The sequence below is a fragment of the Lithobates pipiens genome, unplaced genomic scaffold, assembly GCF_037356315.1.
Source record: "Lithobates pipiens isolate NorthernLeopardFrog02 unplaced genomic scaffold, aLitPip1_a1.2 Scaffold_8, whole genome shotgun sequence".
NCBI classification, from domain to species: Eukaryota; Metazoa; Chordata; class Amphibia; order Anura; family Ranidae; genus Lithobates; species Lithobates pipiens.
Window position 1 is genome coordinate 678,348,731 of NW_027507903.1, and position 21,303 is coordinate 678,370,033.

The 21,303-nt window shown below is 47.6% G+C and overlaps 1 protein-coding gene across 1 annotated transcript in view; it reads right to left on the reverse strand.

Annotated features, from left to right (window-relative positions):
• Positions 1 to 21,303, reverse strand: part of LOC143962034 (protein mono-ADP-ribosyltransferase PARP14-like) — a 109,683-nt gene that overhangs the window by 56,963 nt on the left and 31,417 nt on the right. The window contains exons 5-8 of the mRNA XM_077471376.1: positions 20,076 to 20,157; positions 12,484 to 12,633; positions 12,302 to 12,364; positions 11,921 to 12,100 (exon numbers count right to left, since the gene is read on the reverse strand). Coding sequence (XP_077327502.1) covers positions 11,921 to 12,100; positions 12,302 to 12,364; positions 12,484 to 12,633; positions 20,076 to 20,157 — 475 coding nt within the window. The remainder of the gene's footprint in view (positions 1 to 11,920; positions 12,101 to 12,301; positions 12,365 to 12,483; positions 12,634 to 20,075; positions 20,158 to 21,303) is intronic.

Sequence of the window (21,303 nt, forward strand, 5' to 3'; positions counted from 1 at the left end):
GCGGTGTGGTGGCCTGGCTCCTGCTCATCATCCAGGATAATGTCGTCCTCTTCATTCTCCTCTCCCCATCCTCGCACAACAGGGATCCCAGAAAGGTTTAAAGCATGCTCTTCTTGCTCCTGCTCATCCGCCCCGGCACCATCCTCCTCTGACTCCTCATCAGACTCCTGTTGTTGACTTGTCTCAGATAGAGTAGCCCCCCCTGGGAATTCATCCAGCATTGCGACTTCCTCATCTTCCCGCTCCTGCTCCTCCACAGCCTGATCAATGACACGACGCAATGCACGCTCCAGAAAGAAGGCATAAGGTACCATGTCACTGATGGCGCCATGGCTGCGACTGACCAGTTTGGTGATCTCCTCAAATGGCCGCAGAAGTCTGCATGTGTCGCGCATGAGCAGCCACTGGCGCGGTGAAAAAAAACCCAGCTCCCCAGAACCGTTTCTTTCGCAGAGTTCATACAGGTAGACGTTAACTGCACGTTTCTGCTGGAGCAGCCTATCAAGCATATAGAAGGTTGAGTTCCATCGCGTCGGGCAATCGCAAATAAGACGTCTGACCGGCAGATGGTGTCGCCGCTGAATGTCAGCAAGGCGAGCCATGGCCGTGTAAGATCTTCTGAAATGGGCCGAGATTTTCCTTGCCTGCCGCAAGATGTCCTGGACCCCAGGGTATTTGACAAGGAATCGCTGCACGACCAAGTTTAAGACGTGTGCCATGCACGGCACGTGCGTGATTTTGCCCTGTTTCAATGCGCTAAGCAGATTGGCACCGTTGTCACACACCACTTTACCAACTGTCAAATTGAGCGGTGTTAGCCACTCATCTGCCTGTGAACGCAAAGCTGAAAGGAGTGCCGGGCCAGTGTGGCTCTTTGCTTCCAGGCACAACAGACGCAGCACGGCATGGCAACGTCTCACCTGGCATGTGGAATAGGTTCTGGGGAGCTTGGGCGGTGCAGTGGAAGAGACGCTAGCAGCGGAAAAGGAGGAGGCAGCTGAGGAGGAGAGGGAGGAGGATGGAGTAGGAGGAGGAGAAGAAGAGTCAGGCCTGCATGCAATCCGTGGCGGTAAAACCAAATCTACACGGGTGCCACGGGTTACATGCTTGACGGCCGTCAGAAGGTTCACCCAGTGGGCAGTAAAACTGATATACCTTCCCTGCCCGTGTTTGCTAGACCACGTGTCTGTGGTCAGATGTATCTTGGCACCGACACTGTGTGCCAGAGATACATTCACTTGCCGCTGAACATGGCCATATAGCTCTGGGATGCCCTTCTCTGAGAAATACTTCCTTCCTGGGACCTTCCATTGTGGTGTTCCAATGGCCACAAATTTGCGAAAGGCCTCCGAGTCCACCAGTTTATATGGCAGTAGTTGGCGGGCTATGAGTTCTGACAAGCCAGCCGCCAACCGTTGGGCAAGAGGGTTATCCGGCGTCATCATTTTTTTACGCTCAAACATTAGGCCCACGGAAGCCTGCCTTTTTGCAGAAAAATGTGAGCTTGGCGTGATGGAAGGTGGAGTGGAGGACAATTGTGAGGAGAGAGGAGAAGGAGAAGTAGAAGACGAGGCTGGACGGTGAGAGCCTGCAGTGTGGCTTTGTGTGTTCCGTTGCTCCCACTGGGCTCGGTGATGGCTGCTCATGTGCCTTCTTAAGGCGGTCGTCCCTAGGTGAGTATTGGGCTTACCGCGACTAACGCGTTGACTGCAAAGATTGCAGATGGCAACGCTATTGTCAGCAGCGGACACGTTAAAAAAAGCCCACACTGCGGAGCCATGTGCCGGTGTCCTGGGAGCGCCAGATGTGACCGTACATGGTCGATGACTCGCTCCTGATACATTTGCAGTCTGCTTTGTCCCTGCTGTGCAATGTAAGTCATTGCTGCTTCTCCTCCCTATCTGCTGGTCCATATCTCCCTCTGAACTCCCCTCCTCTTCCTCTCTTGTGGGCACCCACGTGACATCACTAGACACGTCATCATCAACGTCACCTTCCCCACCGCTATAAGTAGAGTAGGCAGCAACACCGGGGACCAACCTCCTCCTTGGGCTGATCTGGGTACTGGCGTCAGACTGCTGAGTAGCGCTTGTTGCTACCTCCTCTTCCTGATCCAATACCAAGAGTGGCTGCGCATCAGAAATGTCCTCTTGATATGGATCGGAAAATAATTCCAGTGACTCAAGCGGAAGGTATGTGGTGGTGGTGGTGGTGGTCGTGTTGTTGGTGGTAGTGTCTTTGGGGGTGCACATAGCAGAGAGTGAAGAAGAGGGTGCAGATCGAGAGGATGAGGAGGGTGCAGAAGAGTAAGGCTGAGCGAGCCACTCAACCAAGTCTGGTGCATCCTTTAAAGTAATTGAACGCACCTTCTGCAACTTCCCACTTTGGCTCAAGCCTGTTGCTCCTGCCCTACCCCTACCACCCCTGCGGAAGGGCCTGCCTCTTCCTCTGCATGTCATTTTTTAAATGACCCTGTGACAAAACTCTTAGTCCCTATACCGCTGAAGGACTGCTGCAGTATAGGTGAGCGGTCAGCAGTGGTGCACGTCAACCCTATCTATTGTGGACCTATAGCGGTCCTTACAGAACAGCAGACTGTACCGCACTCAAGCCTATGTACCGTAGCACCCTATACCAAGTTACCAGTCCTTATAAGAACTTTTGTGGACCAAGCAGGTTGTGTATTAGTGTTTAGCAGACTGTACGTCAGTCCCTATACCGCTGAAGGACTGCTGCAGTATAGGGCAGCGGTCAGCAGTGGTGCACGTCAACCCTATCTATTGTGGACCGATAGCGGTCCTTACAGAACAGCAGACTGTACCGCACTCAAGCCTATGTACCGTAGCACCCTATACCAAGTTACCAGTCCTTATAAGAACTTTTGTGGACCAAGCAGGTTGTGTATTAGTGTTTAGCAGACTGTACGTCAGTCCCTATACCGCTGAAGGACTGCTGCAGTATAGGGCAGCGGTCAGCAGTGGTGCACGTCAACCCTATCTATTGTGGACCGATAGCGGTCCTTACAGAACAGCAGACTGTACCGCACTCAAGCCTATGTACCGTAGCACCCTATACCAAGTTACCAGTCCTTATAAGAACTTTTGTGGAACAAGCAGGTTGTGTGTTAGTGATTAGCAGACTGTACGTCAGTCCCTATACCAATGAAGGACTGCTGCAGTATAGGGCAGCGGTCAGCAGTAGTGCACGGCAACCCTATGTATTGTGGACCGATAGCGGTCCTTACAGAACAGCAGACTGTACCGCACTCAAGCCTATGTACCGTAGCACCCTATACCAAGTTACCAGTCCTTATAAGAACTTTTGTGGACCAAGCAGGTTGTGTATTAGTGTTTAGCAGACTGTACGTCAGTCCCTATACCGCTGAAGGACTGCTGCAGTATAGGGCAGCGGTCAGCAGTGGTGCACGTCAACCCTATGTATTGTGGACCGATAGCGGTCCTTACAGAACAGCAGACTGTAACGCACTCAGGCCTATGTACCGTAGCACCCTATACCAAGTTACCAGTCCTTATAAGAACTTTTGTGGACCAAGCAGGTTGTGTGTTAGTGATTAGCAGACTGTACGTCAGTCCCTATACCAATGAAGGACTGCTGCAGTATAGGGCAGCGGTCAGCAGTAGTGCACGGCAACCCTATGTATTGTGGACCGATAGCGGTCCTTACAGAACAGCAGACTGTAACGCACTCAGGCCTATGTACCGTAGCACCCTATACCAAGTTACCAGTCCTTATAAAAACTTTTGTGGACCAAGCAGGTTGTGTGTTAGTGTTTAGCAGACTGTGCGTCAGTCCCTATACCGCTGAAGGACTGCTGCAGTATAGGGCAGCGGTCAGCAGTGGTGCACGTCAACCCTATCTATTGTGGACCGATAGCGGTCCTTACAGAACAGCAGACTGTACCGCACTCAAGCCTATGTACCGTAGCACCCTATACCAAGTTACCAGTCCTTATAAGAACTTTTGTGGACCAAGCAGGTTGTGTATTAGTGTTTAGCAGACTGTACGTCAGTCCCTATACCGCTGAAGGACTGCTGCAGTATAGGGCAGCGGTCAGCAGTGGTGCACGTCAACCCTATGTATTGTGGACCGATAGCGGTCCTTACAGAACAGCAGACTGTAACGCACTCAGGCCTATGTACCGTAGCACCCTATACCAAGTTACCAGTCCTTATAAGAACTTTTGTGGACCAAGCAGGTTGTGTGTTAGTGATTAGCAGACTGTACGTCAGTCCCTATACCAATGAAGGACTGCTGCAGTATAGGGCAGCGGTCAGCAGTAGTGCACGGCAACCCTATGTATTGTGGACCGATAGCGGTCCTTACAGAACAGCAGACTGTACTGCACTCAGGCCTATGTACCGTAGCACCCTATACCAAGTTACCAGTCCTTATAAAAACTTTTGTGGACCAAGCAGGTTGTGTGTTAGTGTTTAGCAGACTGTGCGTCAGTCCCTATACCGCTGAAGGACTGCTGCAGTATAGGGCAGCGGTCAGCAGTAGTGCACGGCAACCCTATGTATTGTGGACCGATAGCGGTCCTTACAGAACAGCAGACTGTAACGCACTCAGGCCTATGTACCGTAGCACCCTATACCAAGTTACCAGTCCTTATAAGAACTTTTGTGGACCAAGCAGGTTGTGTGTTAGTGATTAGCAGACTGTACGTCAGTCCCTATACCAATGAAGGACTGCTGCAGTATAGGGCAGCGGTCAGCAGTAGTGCACGGCAACCCTATGTATTGTGGACCGATAGCGGTCCTTACAGAACAGCAGACTGTACCGCACCCAAGCCTATGTACCGTAGCACCCTAGACAGACCAAGTTACCAGTCCTGATAAAGAGCTTTGTGGAACAAGTGAGTTGTGAATGATTAGCAGACTGCAGCAGAAGGGCAGCAGTCAAGTATAATATTCTTTCTATATTTGGAAGAAAGAATATTATACGTGTACAAGCCTATTACCGTACCACTGATACCAGTCCTGAAAAGAACCTTTGTGGAACTAATAGTAACAGCAAGTCTTTAAAATTATCCTCACTGCCTGACACACTGCTTCCTGCCTGTCCCTATACAAATTGGCAAAAAAGAGTAGGCTGGAACGATTAGCTGGAACAGCTCTTTTGTGGACCTGATAGTAACAGCTAATGATGATGATGATGATGATGATGAAGAAAGACTAATCTGGCTGAGCTGTCCCTAAAATAGCAGCATACAGCGCTCTGTCCCTTTATCTAAACTGACAAAAGAAACTCAGGCTGCTGACCTAACACCTATACCAGTCCTGAAAAGAACTTTTGTGTACCAAATAGCTAGCGTTTTCTCTGTCCCTACTCCACACAGGATCCTTTCCCTACAGTGACAGAAGAAAGAATGTAAAATGGCCACCGGATCGGGTGTATTTATAGGTTAGGGGGAATGTCCAAGTGTCCATGAGCTGTCATGTCTCAATTGGTTGTCCTGTAACACATGATAAACGTGTCACGAAAGGTTAAAGTTCTTGTATACATTAAACACGTAAGTCCGCCGGGGCGAACGACGGAAAAAGGCGTTCGAACCCGCGGACGGCGAAAGTCGGAAATTCGCCGCGAAACGACCGCCGGGCGAACCGTTCGGCCATCACTAATCCCGATAAACTGTTTGCTCCTCCCAAGAGGTTTTCTATGTATTATCCCGTGGAGGAAAGCTTCACCAAGAAATGGGGGGCCCCATCTGTGGATGCGGCTATCTCTTGTGTGAATAAAAACCTAACTTGTCCTTTGGATAATGCGCAGGTATTTAAGGACCCAGCTGACAAAAGGCTGGAAACCTTGTTAAAAGCCTCCTTTTCCATGGCCGGCGCTGTGGTGCAACCTACAGTCGCAGCCGTGGGGTTGTGCCAGTTCCTTAAGGAACAGGTTAAACAGATGTTTGAACTCCTTCCTAATGAGGAAGTAGAGAAATATGCAGAGATGCCTCACATCTTATGTTTCATAATTGATGCGATTTTGGATTCTGTCCAACAAGCATCACGTTTGTCCCTCATGTTGGTACACATGCGTAGGGCTCTATGGCTAAAAAATTGGGCTGCTGAAATGTCATGCAAAAAGCATTTGACTGGGTTCCCGTTTAAAGGGGAACGGTTGTTTGGAGAGGAATTAGATAAATTCGTCCAAAATATTTCGGGAGGTAAATCTACACTCCTTCCAGTCAAGAGGAGTAAACGTCCTTCATTCAGGCGTACTCTCTCTCCCGAAGCGTCGAGCTCTAAACAGTGGCGACGGCCTTCTCAGCCCTCCTCGGCTGCAAAGCCTCAGGGCCGAGCCCAGGGACAGAAAAAGACTTGGGGGCGGAAGCCTGCCAAGCAGACCTCCAAGACATCCTTGTGAAGGGGCGCCCCCGCTCGGCCGAGTGGGGGGAAGGCTCCTGCAGTTTGCAGGCGCCTGGCGGGTAGAGATTCAGGACAAATGGGTGATCTCTTCAGTATCTCTGGGCTACAGGCTAGAGTTTCAGGAGATTCCACCTTCCCGTTTTCTAAGGTCAAGGATCCCCAGGGATCCGATAAAGCAGAAACCGCTATTTCTGGCCTTAGATCAATTACTATCCCAAGGTGTGATAGTAGAGGTGAGCCCGAAAGATCAGGGTTCAGGTTTCTATTCGAATCTCTTCACCGTTCCAAAACCAAACGGAAGTGTCAGACCTATCTTGGATCTGAGAGACTTAAACCGGTTTCTACACATCCAGACCTTCCGGATGCAGTCAATACGCACTGTGGTCTCCTCCCTGCAAGGAGGAGAATTCATGGCATCAATAGATATCAAAGACGCATATCTCCATGTGCCAATATTTCCCGCACACCAGAAGTTTCTGAGGTTCGCGGTAGAGCAGCGCCATTTTCAATTTGTGGCCCTGCCGTTCGGCCTAGCCACGGCCCCTCGAGTCTTCACGAAGATTCTAGACCCTCTCTTAGCAATCTTAAGAGTTCAGGGCATAGCCGTCATGGCTTACCTAGACGACTTGCTTCTCGTAGAGAGAACTGCAACATGCCTAAGTCGCAGCGTCACCAAAACGCTAGAACATCTGGGCCGCCTAGGTTGGATTATAAACCTAGAAAAGTCGTCTTTACAACCGACCACCAGGTTGGATTACCTGGGTCTGATTATCGACACCGCTCAGGGCAGGGTGTTCCTTCCAAAGCCAAAGGCCTTGGCCATTGGAGATCTAGTGCGCCTGATTCTGGGCAGAAGATTCTCCTCCATTCGGTTGTACATGAGACTGTTGGGAAAGATGGTCGCCTCTTTCGAGGCCGTTCCATTTGCCCAGTTCCACTCAAGGCCCCTGCAAAGATGCATCCTTGCGATTTGGAACAGGAAGCCCCAATCCCTGGATCTTCCTATGCGTTTATCCCCTCGGGCACGCAAAGGTCTTGTCTGGTGGTTACAGACCAAAAATTTGCTGAAGGGCAAAACCTTTCTTCCCCTCTCATGGAAGATTGTCACCACGGATGCCAGCCTGACAGGCTGGGGAGCCGTGTTGCAGGAAACATGCTCGCAGGGAAAATGGTCTGCGACCGAAAGTCTGCTGCCCATAAATGTCTTGGAGATTCGGGCAATTTACATGGCACTCAGAGAGTGGTCTCACAGACTGCGAGGTTTCCCAGTTCGGATTCAGTCCGACAATGCCACCGCAGTGGCTTACATCAATCACCAGGGCGGTACCAGAAGTCTGGTGGCCCAAAAGGAGGTGAATCGCATACTTGTCTGGGCAGAAGAGCATGTTCCGTGCCTCTCTGCAATCTTCATTGCAGGAGTGGAGAATTGGCAGGCAGATTATCTCAGCCGCCAGCAGTTGTGCCCAGGAGAATGGGCTCTGCACCCCGATGTGTTTCAAGACATATGTCACAAGTGGGGCACTCCAGACGTGGATTTGTTTGCGTCCAGATTCAACAGGAAACTGGACAACTTTGTGTCAAGGACAAGAGATGCACTTGCTCAGGGGTCAGATGCTCTGACAATTCCCTGGGATCAGTACAATCTGATCTATGCCTTCCCCCCGAACCCGCTGTTATCGAGGTTCTTGGGAAGGGTCAAGAGGGAGACGAAGCCGGTCCTTCTAGTGGCCTCGGCTTGGCCCAGGCGACCATGGTTCGCAGAAATCATGAAGTTGGCAGCGGGCAGGTCATGGACCCTCCCTCTCCGGCCAGATCTGCTCTCACAGGGTCCAATTTACCACCCTGCTTTACGCAGTCTGAATTTGACGGTCTGGCTGCTGAGACCCACATTTTGAGAGGCCGTGGTCTTTCGGGGCCAGTCCTCTCCACTCTGGTCAATGCCAGAAAACCGGCCTCCAGGCGTATCTATTACAAGATCTGGAGGGCATATGTTTCCTGGTGTGAACCCAGGAGATGGCATCCTAGAAGGTATGTCATTAGCAGAATCTTGGCCTTTCTCCAATCAGGCCTTGAAATGAATTTGGCCATAAGCACCATCAAGGTGCAGATTTCGGCCCTATCGGTCTTTTTTCAAAGATCGCTTGCATCACATTCCCTAGTACGGGCTTTTATCCAGGGGGCTATGCGGATGAGACCGCCAGTCAAACCTCCGGTATGCCCTTGGGATCTGAATTTGGTTCTCTCGGCCTTAGAAGCCCAACCATTTGAACCTCTGCATCTGGCTTCTTTAACTCTCCTGACAAAGAAGCTGGTGTTCCTAGTAGCCATATCCACGGCTAGAAGGGTATCAGAATTGGCAGCTCTTTCCTGTAAAGAGCCCTATTTAATTATCCATAAGGACCGAGTGGTCATGCGTCCCAACAGGTCCTTTCTACCTAAGGTAGTTTCAGGTTTTCACCTGAATCAGGATGTAATCCTACCATCCTTTTTTCCAAACCCTCAGTCCACAGAGGAAGAATCCTTACACACTTTAGATGTGGTTAGAGCAATCAGTCTTTATCTTCAGGCAACTGCTCAGATAAGAAAGACTGACTGTTTATTTATTCTGCCAGAAGGCCCTAAAAGGGGTCAGGCAGCGTCAAAGTCCACTCTTTCGAGGTGGATCAGACAAGTTATTTCTCAGGCCTATGACTTAAAGGGGAAGATTCCTCCTTTTCAGGTGAAGGCGCACTCTACTAGGGCTGTAAGTGCTTCTTGGGCAGTGCATCACCAGGCCTCCCTGGCTCAGATCTGTAAGGCTGCGACTTGGTCATCAGTCCACACATTCACCAGATTCTATCAGGTGGATGTCAGAGGGCAGGAGGATATCGCCTTTGGGCGCAGTGTACTGCAGGCTGCAGTTTAGGTCCTCAGATCCCTGGCGGTCTAGATTCATGATCTGTGTCTCCCTCCCCTCAACCTGAGCATTGCTATGGGACATCCCACTATGTAATGAAGCTCCTGTGTCCCGTGATGTATGATCAAGAAAATAGGATTTTTATATACAGCTTACCTGTAAAATCCTTTTCTTGAGAGTACATCACGGGACACAGGGCTCCCGCCCCTCTTGGGTTTTACGTGGTTTCTTATTGCTTTGCTACAAAACTGAGGTGCCTCCCTGATGGGAGGGGTTATATAGGGGAGGAATTCTCTTTAATTGGGTCAACCAGTGTCCAATCACCAGAGGTGCCTATATAACCCACTATGTAATGAAGCTCCTGTGTCCCGTGATGTACTCTCAAGAAAAGGATTTTACAGGTAAGCTGTATATAAAAATCCTATTTTTTTTTTGCTACAGAGCAATACAATTTGAGAATATCATTATATTACAGGTCAATACTTTATAATTGGTCACTGTACAAGTCTCCAAGCACATTCCATAGAAAAGCAGAGAAATGGGACTTCAATATGCCCCATCTCTCTTTAATATTTTCCACTGTGCTTTAATTATTATTATTATACAGGATTTATATAGCGCCAACAGTTTGCGCAGCGCTTTACAACATGAAGGCAGACACAGGGGCGTAACTATAGGGGGTGCAGCAGTCGCGACCGCAACTGGGCCCTGTGCTGCAGGGGGCCATGCAGCCCCCTCTACATATGGCCGGCAGCAGCATAGGCAGCTAGAGGTACCAGTGCACCATGCACTGGTACCTCTAGCTGCCTATGCTGCTGCCGGCCATATGTAGAGGGGGCTGCATGGGCCCCCTGCAGCACAGGGCCCAGTTGGAGGGCCCACAGGTGGAGGGTGACTAGCAGAGCTTCATGCTCAACTATCGCCCTGGCTGCTCTTTAGTTGTGCATTCCCCGCATGACCTGTGTCCTCGGCCGGCTCCTCAGAGTACCCCTCTCCTGCGCCATGCATTGCCGCTCAGTCCGATGTCTGTTCTCCCCAGCCAGAGTACCACCACCCCCCCCCCCGAGTCCGGCCCACACTGCACTGCATACTTCTCCCGGGTAAACACACTTTAAGCACACAGATGCAGTGCAGCCCTATGAGATCCCCCCAGAGGACACTGCAGGCTTGTCTGCCAGCCCCCCTCCTCTCCCTTCATACACAGATGATGAAAGGTCTTTACATACCCCCTCCATCTCCCCCTGGGGACAGGGACCCCTTCTCACCTGGGGGCAGTAACTTCATCTGCCCTGGAGAAAAGGACCTCATCTCTTCTGGGGACGGGGACCCCATCCTGCCTAGGGACAGTCCCCCAATGGGGCAACCAAAAATTAAAAAAAAAATAATTAAAAAAAACTACTGATGCCAGTGGTGAAACTACAGGGCTCACAAAGGTCATACCTGTGACTACACCCTGGAGTTCCAACGCCGGACTCGGAGGGAAGGGCCCTGGCTGGGGTTCAGGGGGGCCCTTCATGGTTTTTTGCATCGGGCCCTGAAGGTTCTAGTTACACCACTGGGCAGACAGTACACTCACAATACAAATCAATACAAGAGGTACTAGAGGGCCCCCTGCTCGTTAGAGCTTATAATCTAGAAGGGAGGGTCAAGTTGAAACAAAAAGGTAATAACTGTGGGGGATGAGCTGATGGAGAAAATGAAAATACAGTTGTTAGGTGTGGGTGGGGTAGGCTTCTCTGAAGAGAAGGGTTTTTAGGGATCGCCTAAAAGCTAATAAAGCAGGAGATAGGCGGACAGATTGGGGTAGGGCATTCCATAGGATTGGAGAGGCTTTGGAAAAGTCCTGGAGGCGAGTATGGGAGGAGGTGATGAGGGAGCTAGAGAGCAGGAGGTCTTGAGAGGAACGAAGAGAACGAGTAGGATGGTATTTAGAGACTAAGCTAGTGATGTAGCTGGGGGCAGAGTTGTGAATGGCTTTGTACGTAGTTGTTAGTATTTTGAATTTAATTCTTTGGCTGAGCGGAAGCCAGTGGATGGATTATTCTTTGAATAATGTGTTTCCTAAGCCTAGCTATGACGTTGTTTGTGCATTCTCCTTCTCCCTTCGGGGGGCCATCATACAATATAGCTAGGGAGGAGATGGCCACTTCAGACACTTGTTTTGGCTCCAAGCCCCTTTCCCCCCCAAAAAAAAAGTGGTGGCAGAAACTTCAACAATCTTTGATTTTCTGTTGACACAATACTCATAGCTGAAGATGTTGAGGATCTCAAGGGCTTCAAAGAGAAAATCAACAAGTGAAAATGTAGGACTTCATCAAGAAAACGGTTATGGCAATTGGAAAGACATCTAACTATGGAATGGATGGTAAGGATACAGAAGTAGACTACTTGATCTTGGAAGTGCAAAAGTGAAAGACCTAGAAACAATCTTCAAAAGTGCTGATGTTTCTATAAGTGCAAAGATTAGAAGTGTCCAGGCTACGGTATTTCCTGTCACTTTTTATGGACACTAAAGATGGACGATGAAGAAACATGACAGAAAAAAAACGAACGTCTTCCAAATTTGATGTCAAAGAATTCTAAAAATATCAAATTGGATTCCAAGGAGCAAGCCAGTGAAAAATCTGATTTTGTTTACCGGTTCCTAAAGCGGGGAAAGCCACCGAGGTGGCCTGATGTTTCTCACACTCCTGCAGGACAGCCAGGACAAGTCTCTTGATGGATGCTGGCTGGTTCGCGCCGGCCACATGGAGAATCCATTTACAATGTCTGAGGTTTCCAGCCAGAGTGATGACATGTCCCTTGTTAGGCTGACCACCTAGAAGAAAAAGAAAGATGTAAGGCACATGGTATGGTTACATGGCACCTGGTATGCTACCATCTGTCCTACAACCCAACCCCCACCTTATAGCCATGTACACACAAGTCTATTGTGGTATATTGGTGCATTATCTACTTGTCTGAATAACATTTTTGGCATTTGAAAAACAAAGACAGTGATGGCAAAAGTAGAATTTACCAAGTTTTCTGGCAGACTCTTCAACCTCTGTTCCAGCAGCTTCAAGAATGGCCTTTGAAAGACCTAGGAATAGAAATATTGGAAGCAGCGTAAACTCTCCAGCAGGCCACATATGCTTTCTTCAGTATTGCATTTCTAAAGCTAGCAGACATACTGACACCTCTTGGTTCTCAGGGATTTACCTGCATGCAGGGTAAAACTGCTATTGGAAGAGTTGACAATGATTTCTGCATCCTCTTTGGTAATATCTCCAATCTTCACCTGATAAGTGACAGATCCAACTGTCATTTCATGAACACCTGGTGATGGGGTTGTCACTGCCCCAAAGAAAGCTGCAAGATAGAAATATAAATGACACTAAGCCCAGGAACAAAAATAGAATATATTGCAGGTTACTAATTCTTAGATGTGGTGGCTGCATTTGTTTTCTTTTTTTAAGCCTAAGAACATTTCAGAGAGTATAAAATTATGGCATCAAATGTAGTGTTCTTGTAACATCCTGTAGACTGAACTGGAACCACAAACAACTGAGAGAAGGACTGTCCAGCTGAATCCGATGCTTATTGGAGGCTGTGTGGTGTCACAGAGGTGTAGAGGGTATGCTAAAAGTCAGAATATTGCACGGTGTGTACTGGGGTTCACTTGGAGACAAAGAGACACACAGGGGTGCCTTTGGAGGCACTAGATGGCACAGGGTGCACTGAGCTACACTTGGAGACATGGGAGCACTAGGATGCCCTTTGAGTTACTAGATTACATTTTAATTCACAGGGGGCAAACATGGGCACACTTAGAGTCGCTAGATGACACAGAGAACGCTGGGGGTCATTTGGAAAGTGAGTGCTGCGGTGCATTAAAGTTACTAGACGTTACAGAATTCTCTGGGGTGCACCTGGAGACATGGAAGCGCTTAGGATTCACTGGAGTTAATAGATGACACAGGATGCTCTGGATTACACTTGGAGTCTCAGTGGACACACAGGGGTGGCACTTGGAGTCACTAGATAACACAGGGAGCACCAGGATGCAAATCATAAATACTGTATGTGAGGGGGGCACTATTTTACAAATTCTAATAATATGCTGTAAAGCACATAAGAAAAAAGTGCAAAGTTCATATGCTGTAAAACATAATAAAGTGAAAAATTCATAAGCTGTGGAACAAGATAAAGTGCAAAATTCATATTCTACAAAACAATAAAAAAAATAAAGTGCTAAGCGCTAAATGCCAATCAATATAAAGAGTGACAATAAATGAAAATCTTTTTGAATGCAGTTCATAAAATCTCCTAGATCAACAAAATTGTTCTTCAATGTGGTACGTTGTTAAAAACCATCACCAACGTATTACTCGTTCAACTGATAGTGCTCAGTTAGAAGTATACTCACCAGATGGCCATGATCCCTTTAACTAAAAAGTGGGTCAAAAAATACCTTATATTATGCGGTGCCATGGTTGAAAGGAGGAGAGTTATTTAAAGTCTCTGAAAGGTGCAAGATGAACCCAAAGGAGACATATAAACTCAAGCATTTTTTGACCCTCTTTTTAGTTATAGCGGGTCATGGCCATCTGGTGAGTGTACATCTAACTGAGCACTATCGGGTGAATGAACAATAAGTTGGTGATGGTTTTTGGTAAAATACCACACTGAAGAACAATTTCATTTATCTAGGAGATTTCATGAACTGCATTCAAAAGGTCTTTCATTTATTGTCACTCTTTATATTGATTGGAAGCTAGCACTTAGCACTTTATTCTTAATTGTCGTGTACCATATGAATTTTGCACTTTATTTTGTTCCATGGCTTATGAAATTTGCACTTTATTTTGTTTTACAGCATATGATTAGAATTAGTAAAATAGTGCCTCCTCATGTAAATATAATTTACAGTATAGGTACTTCCTAAACAATTAGGGAGCAGCTTTCCTTTTTTTTTTCATTTTTATAGTTGTACATTATTTACACTTTAAAAAAAAAAAAGTTTTTAGGGGTGCGAGGTACCCCTAACACTTAAGCACCAGTATGTACTCGGATACATGGGACACCACAGAATGTGGCGGAGTCACTAGAATATATAGAATGCGCTGGGGGACACTAGAGTTATGTGGCCTACAGTGCGCACCGGAGACACTGGAGAACACTAGAGGGCTCAACCACACTGGAAACATTGAGGCACACTAGAGACCCTTGAGCCCTTATGCACACTGGAGACCCTAAAACACACTAGAGACACTCGAGCCCTCTGGTACACTGGAGACACCAAGGCACATTAGACACACACGGCCCCTCAGACACTGAGATACAATAGATACACTCAAGCCTTCAGGCACTATGGAGACACTGAGGCTCATTAGAGACACTTGAACCCTCAAGCACACTGGAGGCGCATTAGAAACACTTGCGTTCTCAGGCAAACTGGAAACACTAAGACACATTTCATACACTTGAGTCCTCAGGTACACTGGTGACACCGAACCATGTTAAAGACATTCAATTTCCCAGGAACATTGGAGACACTGAGGCACACTAGAGACATCCCCCACGCCACAGGCACACCGGAGACACTGAGGCATGTTAGAGACACTGAAGCCCTCTGGCACACTGAATACACTGAAACATGTTAAAAACACTCGTGCCCTCAGGCACACTGGAGACACTGAGGCACACTGGATACATTTGACCCCTCAGGCACACTAGAGGTTCATTAGAAACAGTTGAAACACTGAAGACACTAAGGCACATTAGAGACACTCAAGTCCTCAGGCACACTGGAGACACTGAAGCACGTTAGAGCCATTCGAGCCCTTAAGCACACTGGAGACACTGAAGCACGTTAGAGCCATTCGAGCCCTCAGGCACACTGCAGACACTGAAGCACGTTAGAGCCATTCGAGCCCTCAGGCACACTGGAGACACTGAAGCACGTTAGAGCCATTCGAGCCCTTAAGCACACTGGAGACACTGAAGCACGTTAGAGCCATTCGAGCCCTCAGGCACACTGGAGACACTGAAGCACGTTAGAGCCATTCGAGCCCTCAGGCACACTGCAGACACTGAAGCACGTTAGAGCCATTCGAGCCCTCAGGCACACTGCAGACACTGAAGCACGTTAGAGCCATTCGAGCCCTTAGGCACACTGGAGACACTGAAGCACGTTTGAGCCATTCGAGCCCTCAGGCACACTGGAGACACTAAAGCACGTTAGAGCCATTCGAGCCCTCAGGCACACTGGAGACACTGAAGCACGTTAGAGCCATTCGAGCCCTCAGGCACACTGGAGACACTGAAGCACGTTAGAGCCATTCGAGCCCTCAGGCACACTGGAGACACTGAAGCACGTTAGAGCCATTCGAGCCCTCAGGCACACTGGAGACACTGAAGCACGTTAGAGCCATTCGAGCCCTCAGGCACACTGCAGACACTGAAGCACGTTAGAGCCATTCGAGCCCTCAGGCACACTGCAGACACTGAAGCACGTTAGAGCCATTCGAGCCCTTAGGCACACTGGAGACACTGAAGCACGTTTGAGCCATTCGAGCCCTCAGGCACACTGGAGACACTAAAGCACGTTAGAGCCATTCGAGCCCTCAGGCACACTGGAGACACTGAAGCACGTTAGAGCCATTCGAGCCCCCAAGCTCACTGGAAACATTGAGACACACTAGAAACACTCAAGCCCTTGAGCGCACTGGAGACACTGAGGCTCATTAGAGGCGTTCAAGCCCTCAGGCACACTGGAGACACTGAGGTACACTAGAGGCACTCAAGTTCTTAGGCACACTGAAGAAAGACAGTGACGCTCATTAGAAACATTTGCATAGCTCCCAACAGTCCCTGGTTTTGAGGGACTGTCCTTCATTTCGGAACAAAGTCCTTCTGTCCCTCTTTCCTCCTCATTTGTCCCTCATTTTGGTCTGATCTATATAGTTGTATATAAAATACACTACTTATCTATCAAAAAGTGTTTCCCAGTCTTTCATCCAATTCGACATTTCTGCATTTTGTAAATTCCAAAGGCCAATATAAAGAAATAGTGATGGCAAAAAAGCACTTGTGGGTTTAACCAATAATTTTTTTTATAGAATTCTCCTTTAAGGGGGGGGGGGGGGGGCATGGTGGGGGGGGGGGTGTCCTATGCCTGCATACTTTTGCTAGTAGGTACTCAGGGCTCAGGCACACCGAAGACACTAAGGTACACTAGGGAGTCTCAAACCCTCAGGCACACTGGAGATACTAAGGTACACTAGAGATACTCAAACCCTCAGGCACACTGGAGACACTAAGGTACACTATAGACTCTCAAACCCTCAGGCACACTGGAGACACAAAGTTACACTAGAGAGTCTCAAACCCTCAGGCACACTGGAGACACTAAGGTACACTAGAGATACTCAAACCCTCAGGCACACTGGAGACACTAAGGTACACTAGAGATACTCAAACCCTCAGGCACACTGGAGACACAAAGTTACACTAGAGATACTCAAACCCTCAGGCACACTAGAGACACTAAGGTACACTAGAGATACCCAAACCCTCAGGCACACTGGAGACACTAAGGTACACTATAGACTCTCAAACCCTCAGGCACACTGGAGACACAAAGTTACACTAGAGATACTCAAACCCTCAGGCACACTGGAGACACTAAGGTACACTAGAGATACTCAAACCCTCAGGCACACTGGAGACACAAAGTTACACTAGAGATACTCAAACCCTCAGGCACACTAGAGACACTAAGGTACACTAGAGATACTCAAACCCTCAGGCACACTGGAGACACTAAGGTACACTACAGAGTCTCAAACCCTCAGGCACACTGGGGACATTAAAGTACACTAGAAACTCTCAAACCCTCAGGCACACTGGAGATACTAAGGTACACTAGAGATACTCAAACCCTCAGGCACACTGGAGACACTAAGGTACACTATAGACTCTCAAACCCTCAGGCACATTGGAGACACAAAGTTACACTAGAGAGTCTCAAACCCTCAGGCACACTGGAGACACTAAGGTACACTAGAGATACTCAAACCCTCAGGCACACTGGAGACACAAAGTCACACTAGAGATACTCAAACCCTCAGGCACACTGGAGACACTAAGGTACACTAGAGATACTCAAACCCTCAGGCACACTGGAGACACTAAGGTACACTATAGACTCTCAAACCCTCAGGCACACTGGAGACACAAAGTTACACTAGAGATACTCAAACCCTCAGGCACACTGGAGACACTAAGGTACACTAGAGATACTCAAACCCTCAGGCACACTGGAGACATTAAAGTACACTAGAGACTCTCAAACCCTCAAGCACACTGGAGATACTAAGGTAAACTAGAGATACTCAAACCCTCAGGCACACTGGAGACACTAAGGTACACTATAGACTCTCAAACCCTCAGGCACACTGGAGACACAAAGTTACACTAGAGAGTCTCAAACCCTCAGGCACACTGGAGACACTAAGGTACACTAGAGATACTCAAACCCTCAGGCACACTGGAGACACAAAGTTACACTAGAGATACTCAAACCCTCAGGCACACTAGAGACACTAAGGTACACTAGAGATACCCAAACCCTCAGGCACACTGGAGACACTAAGGTACACTATAGACTCTCAAACCCTCAGGCACACTGGAGACACAAAGTTACACTAGAGATACTCAAACCCTCAGGCACACTGGAGACACTAAGGTACACTAGAGATACTCAAACCCTCAGGCACACTGGAGACATTAAAGTACACTAGAGACTCTCAAACCCTCAGGCACACTGGAGATACTAAGGTACACTAGAGATACTCAAACCCTCAGGCACACTGGAGACACTAAGGTACACTATAGACTCTCAAACCCTCAGGCACACTGGAGACACAAAGTTACACTAGAGAGTCTCAAACCCTCAGGCACACTGGAGACACTAAGGTACACTAGAGATACTCAAACCCTCAGGCACACTAGAGACACTAAGGTACACTAGAGATACTCAAACCCTCAGGCACACTGGAGACACTAAGGTACACTACAGAGTCTCAAACCCTCAGGCACACTGGGGACATTAAAGTACACTAGAGACTCTCAAACCCTCAGGCACACTGGAGATACTAAGGTACACTATAGACTCTCAAACCCTCAGGCACACTGGAGACACAAAGTTACACTAGAGAGTCTCAAACTCTCAGGCACACTGGAGACACTAAGGTACACTAGAGATACTCAAACCCTCAGGCACACCAGAGACACAAAGTCACACTAGAGATGCTCAAACCCTCAGGCACACTGGAGACACTAAGGTACACTAGAGATACTCAAACCCTCAGGCACACTGGAGACATTAAAATACACTAGAGACTCTCAAACCCTCAGGCACACTGGAGATACTAAGGTACACTAGAGATACTCAAACCCTCAGGCACACTGGAGACACTAAGGTACACTAGAGATACTCAAACCCTCAGGCACACTGGAGACACAAAGTCACACTAGAGATACTCAAACCCTCAGGCACACTGGAGACACTAAGGTACATTAGAGATACTCAAACCCTCAGGCACATTGGAGACACAAAGTTACACTAGAGATACTCAAACCCTCAGGCACACTGGAGACACTAAGGTACACTAGAGATACTCAAACCCTCAGGCACACTGGAGACACAAAGTTACACTATAGACTCACAAACCCTCAGGCACACTGGAGACACAAAGTTACACTAGAGATACTCAAACCCTCAGGCACACTGGAGACACAAAGTTACACTAGAGATACTCAAACCCTCAGGCACACTAGAGACACTAAGGTACACTAGAGATACTCAAACCCTCGGGCACACTGGAGACACTAAGGTACACTACAGAGTCTCAAACCCTCAGGCACACTGGGGACATTAAAGTACACTATAGACTCTCAAACCCTCAGGCACACTGGAGACACAAAGTTACACTAGAGAGTCTCAAACCCTCAGGCACACTGGAGACACTAAGGTACACTAGAGATACTCAAACCCTCAGGCACACTGGAGACACAAAGTCACACTAGAGATGCTCAAACCCTCAGGCACACTGGAGACACTAAGGTACACTAGAGATACTCAAACCCTCAGGCACACTGGAGACATTAAAGTACACTAGAGACTCTCAAACCCTCAGGCACACTGGAGATACTAAGGTACACTAGAGATACTCAAACCCTCAGGCACACTGGAGACACTAAGGTACACTAGAGATACTCAAACCCTCAGGCACACTGGAGACACAAAGTCACACTAGAGATACTTAAACCCTCAGGCACACTGGAGACACTAAGGTACATTAGAGATACTCAAACCCTCAGGCACATTGGAGACACAAAGTTACACTAGAGATACTCAAACCCTCAGGCACACTGGAGACACTAAGGTACACTAGAGATACTCAAACCCTCAGGCACACTGGAGACACAAAGTTACACTATAGACTCACAAACCCTCAGGCACACTGGAGACACAAAGTTACACTAGAGATACTCAAACCTTCAGGCACACTGGAGACACTAAGGTATACTAGAGATACTTGACCCATCAGGCAAACTGGTGACGGAGGGGCAGTACAGTGACTCAACACTGGATCCCAAGGAGAGGTATGCAGTATGTTACATTTTTGTTTTGGGATTTAGATATATTTTAAGTCAAAACACCATATTGTAAAAACATAAATTTGTGCTTATGTGGCCAAATAAACAAAATAATTTTCATATAATTTCATGGTACATAAAATTACTTGATTCTGTCCCAGCTGGTTTTTGGTTGGTGGTCTCGTTGGTAGTAGCTTCAGAATACTTTGCCAGTTGGCTTGAGAATGCCTGTACATAAATAACTCAAGAAAATGTGAATTTTTCCCTAACGATATGAATGTGTAAGAAAATAATGATAACTATGAGGTAAATGGGTACTATGCAATCGTTCCAGGTACTTGAAGATTATCATTTGGACATAACTTTAAAAATGTTAAGTTTAAACAAAGGCAATTTTTTTTCAGTTTTGGTTAGAGCAGAGAAGGTTTGTGTGTGTGTATGTAGGGTCATTAACCCCCTTTCTTTCTGATGTCTTGTTACACATTAAGGTGGCTATTCAGTTAAGAGCAAGCAGCCACTAAACTATAAACGTTCTACCATTTCTAGTTAACTCCACCCGGTTTTGGGAACATTACCACCCAGGATGGGAACCTCAAGTCTATATGCTACCTACAGGATATAAAACCTTCGAAAAACAGCGCTGGTCTAAACAAAGTGCTAGACAAATATATATGAAAAAATCAAGTGTAAATAAAACAAAAACTTGATATTAGTGTTAATACTGACAGTAGTAAGTTCTTGCTGCAACCCAATGCGAGACACACACAATATACAACAATCAAAAAATATAGCTGCGCTAAAACTTATAAAACAAAATTATAAAGTGACATAATTTTTCTAATTTGCAAAAAAATCCCAAAAGCATGCAAAAATAGTGCCAAAGTAATGATTTCCAGGCATATAAGCAGTCCAAAGAAAAGGAAAGATGGATAGGATGCTGAATCTTAGTCCATTTTCGGTGACTCTCAAAAACCACCCTTTACACACGTAGCAGGTGCACCCAGAGTAGAAAGAGATTATCCACCACCAAATTAGAGGAGGCTTACCAGCTGTCAAGATCTCTTTTTTAAGGAGATCATACGAGCTTGTAATGTCCAAAAGAGTCTTCAGGTTCCCAGGCCCACAGGGAACCCCATGTTCTCACCCCAGATGGTGGCACAGACCGGCAGAGTAACGGCCTACATCTTGGCAGTGGTTTTCAGCAGAACCTTGTGGGGCACTGGAGAGCCCCTTTTTGGTGGGAAAATCAACTCCGCAGATCCACCATACATCTACATTGTAACAACTTCGCAGGACAGACTGCAGACTTGCCTCAGATAACTGAAGAATATGAGTCAGCATAGAACAAAAACCATTAACCCTGCACCTGCCTAC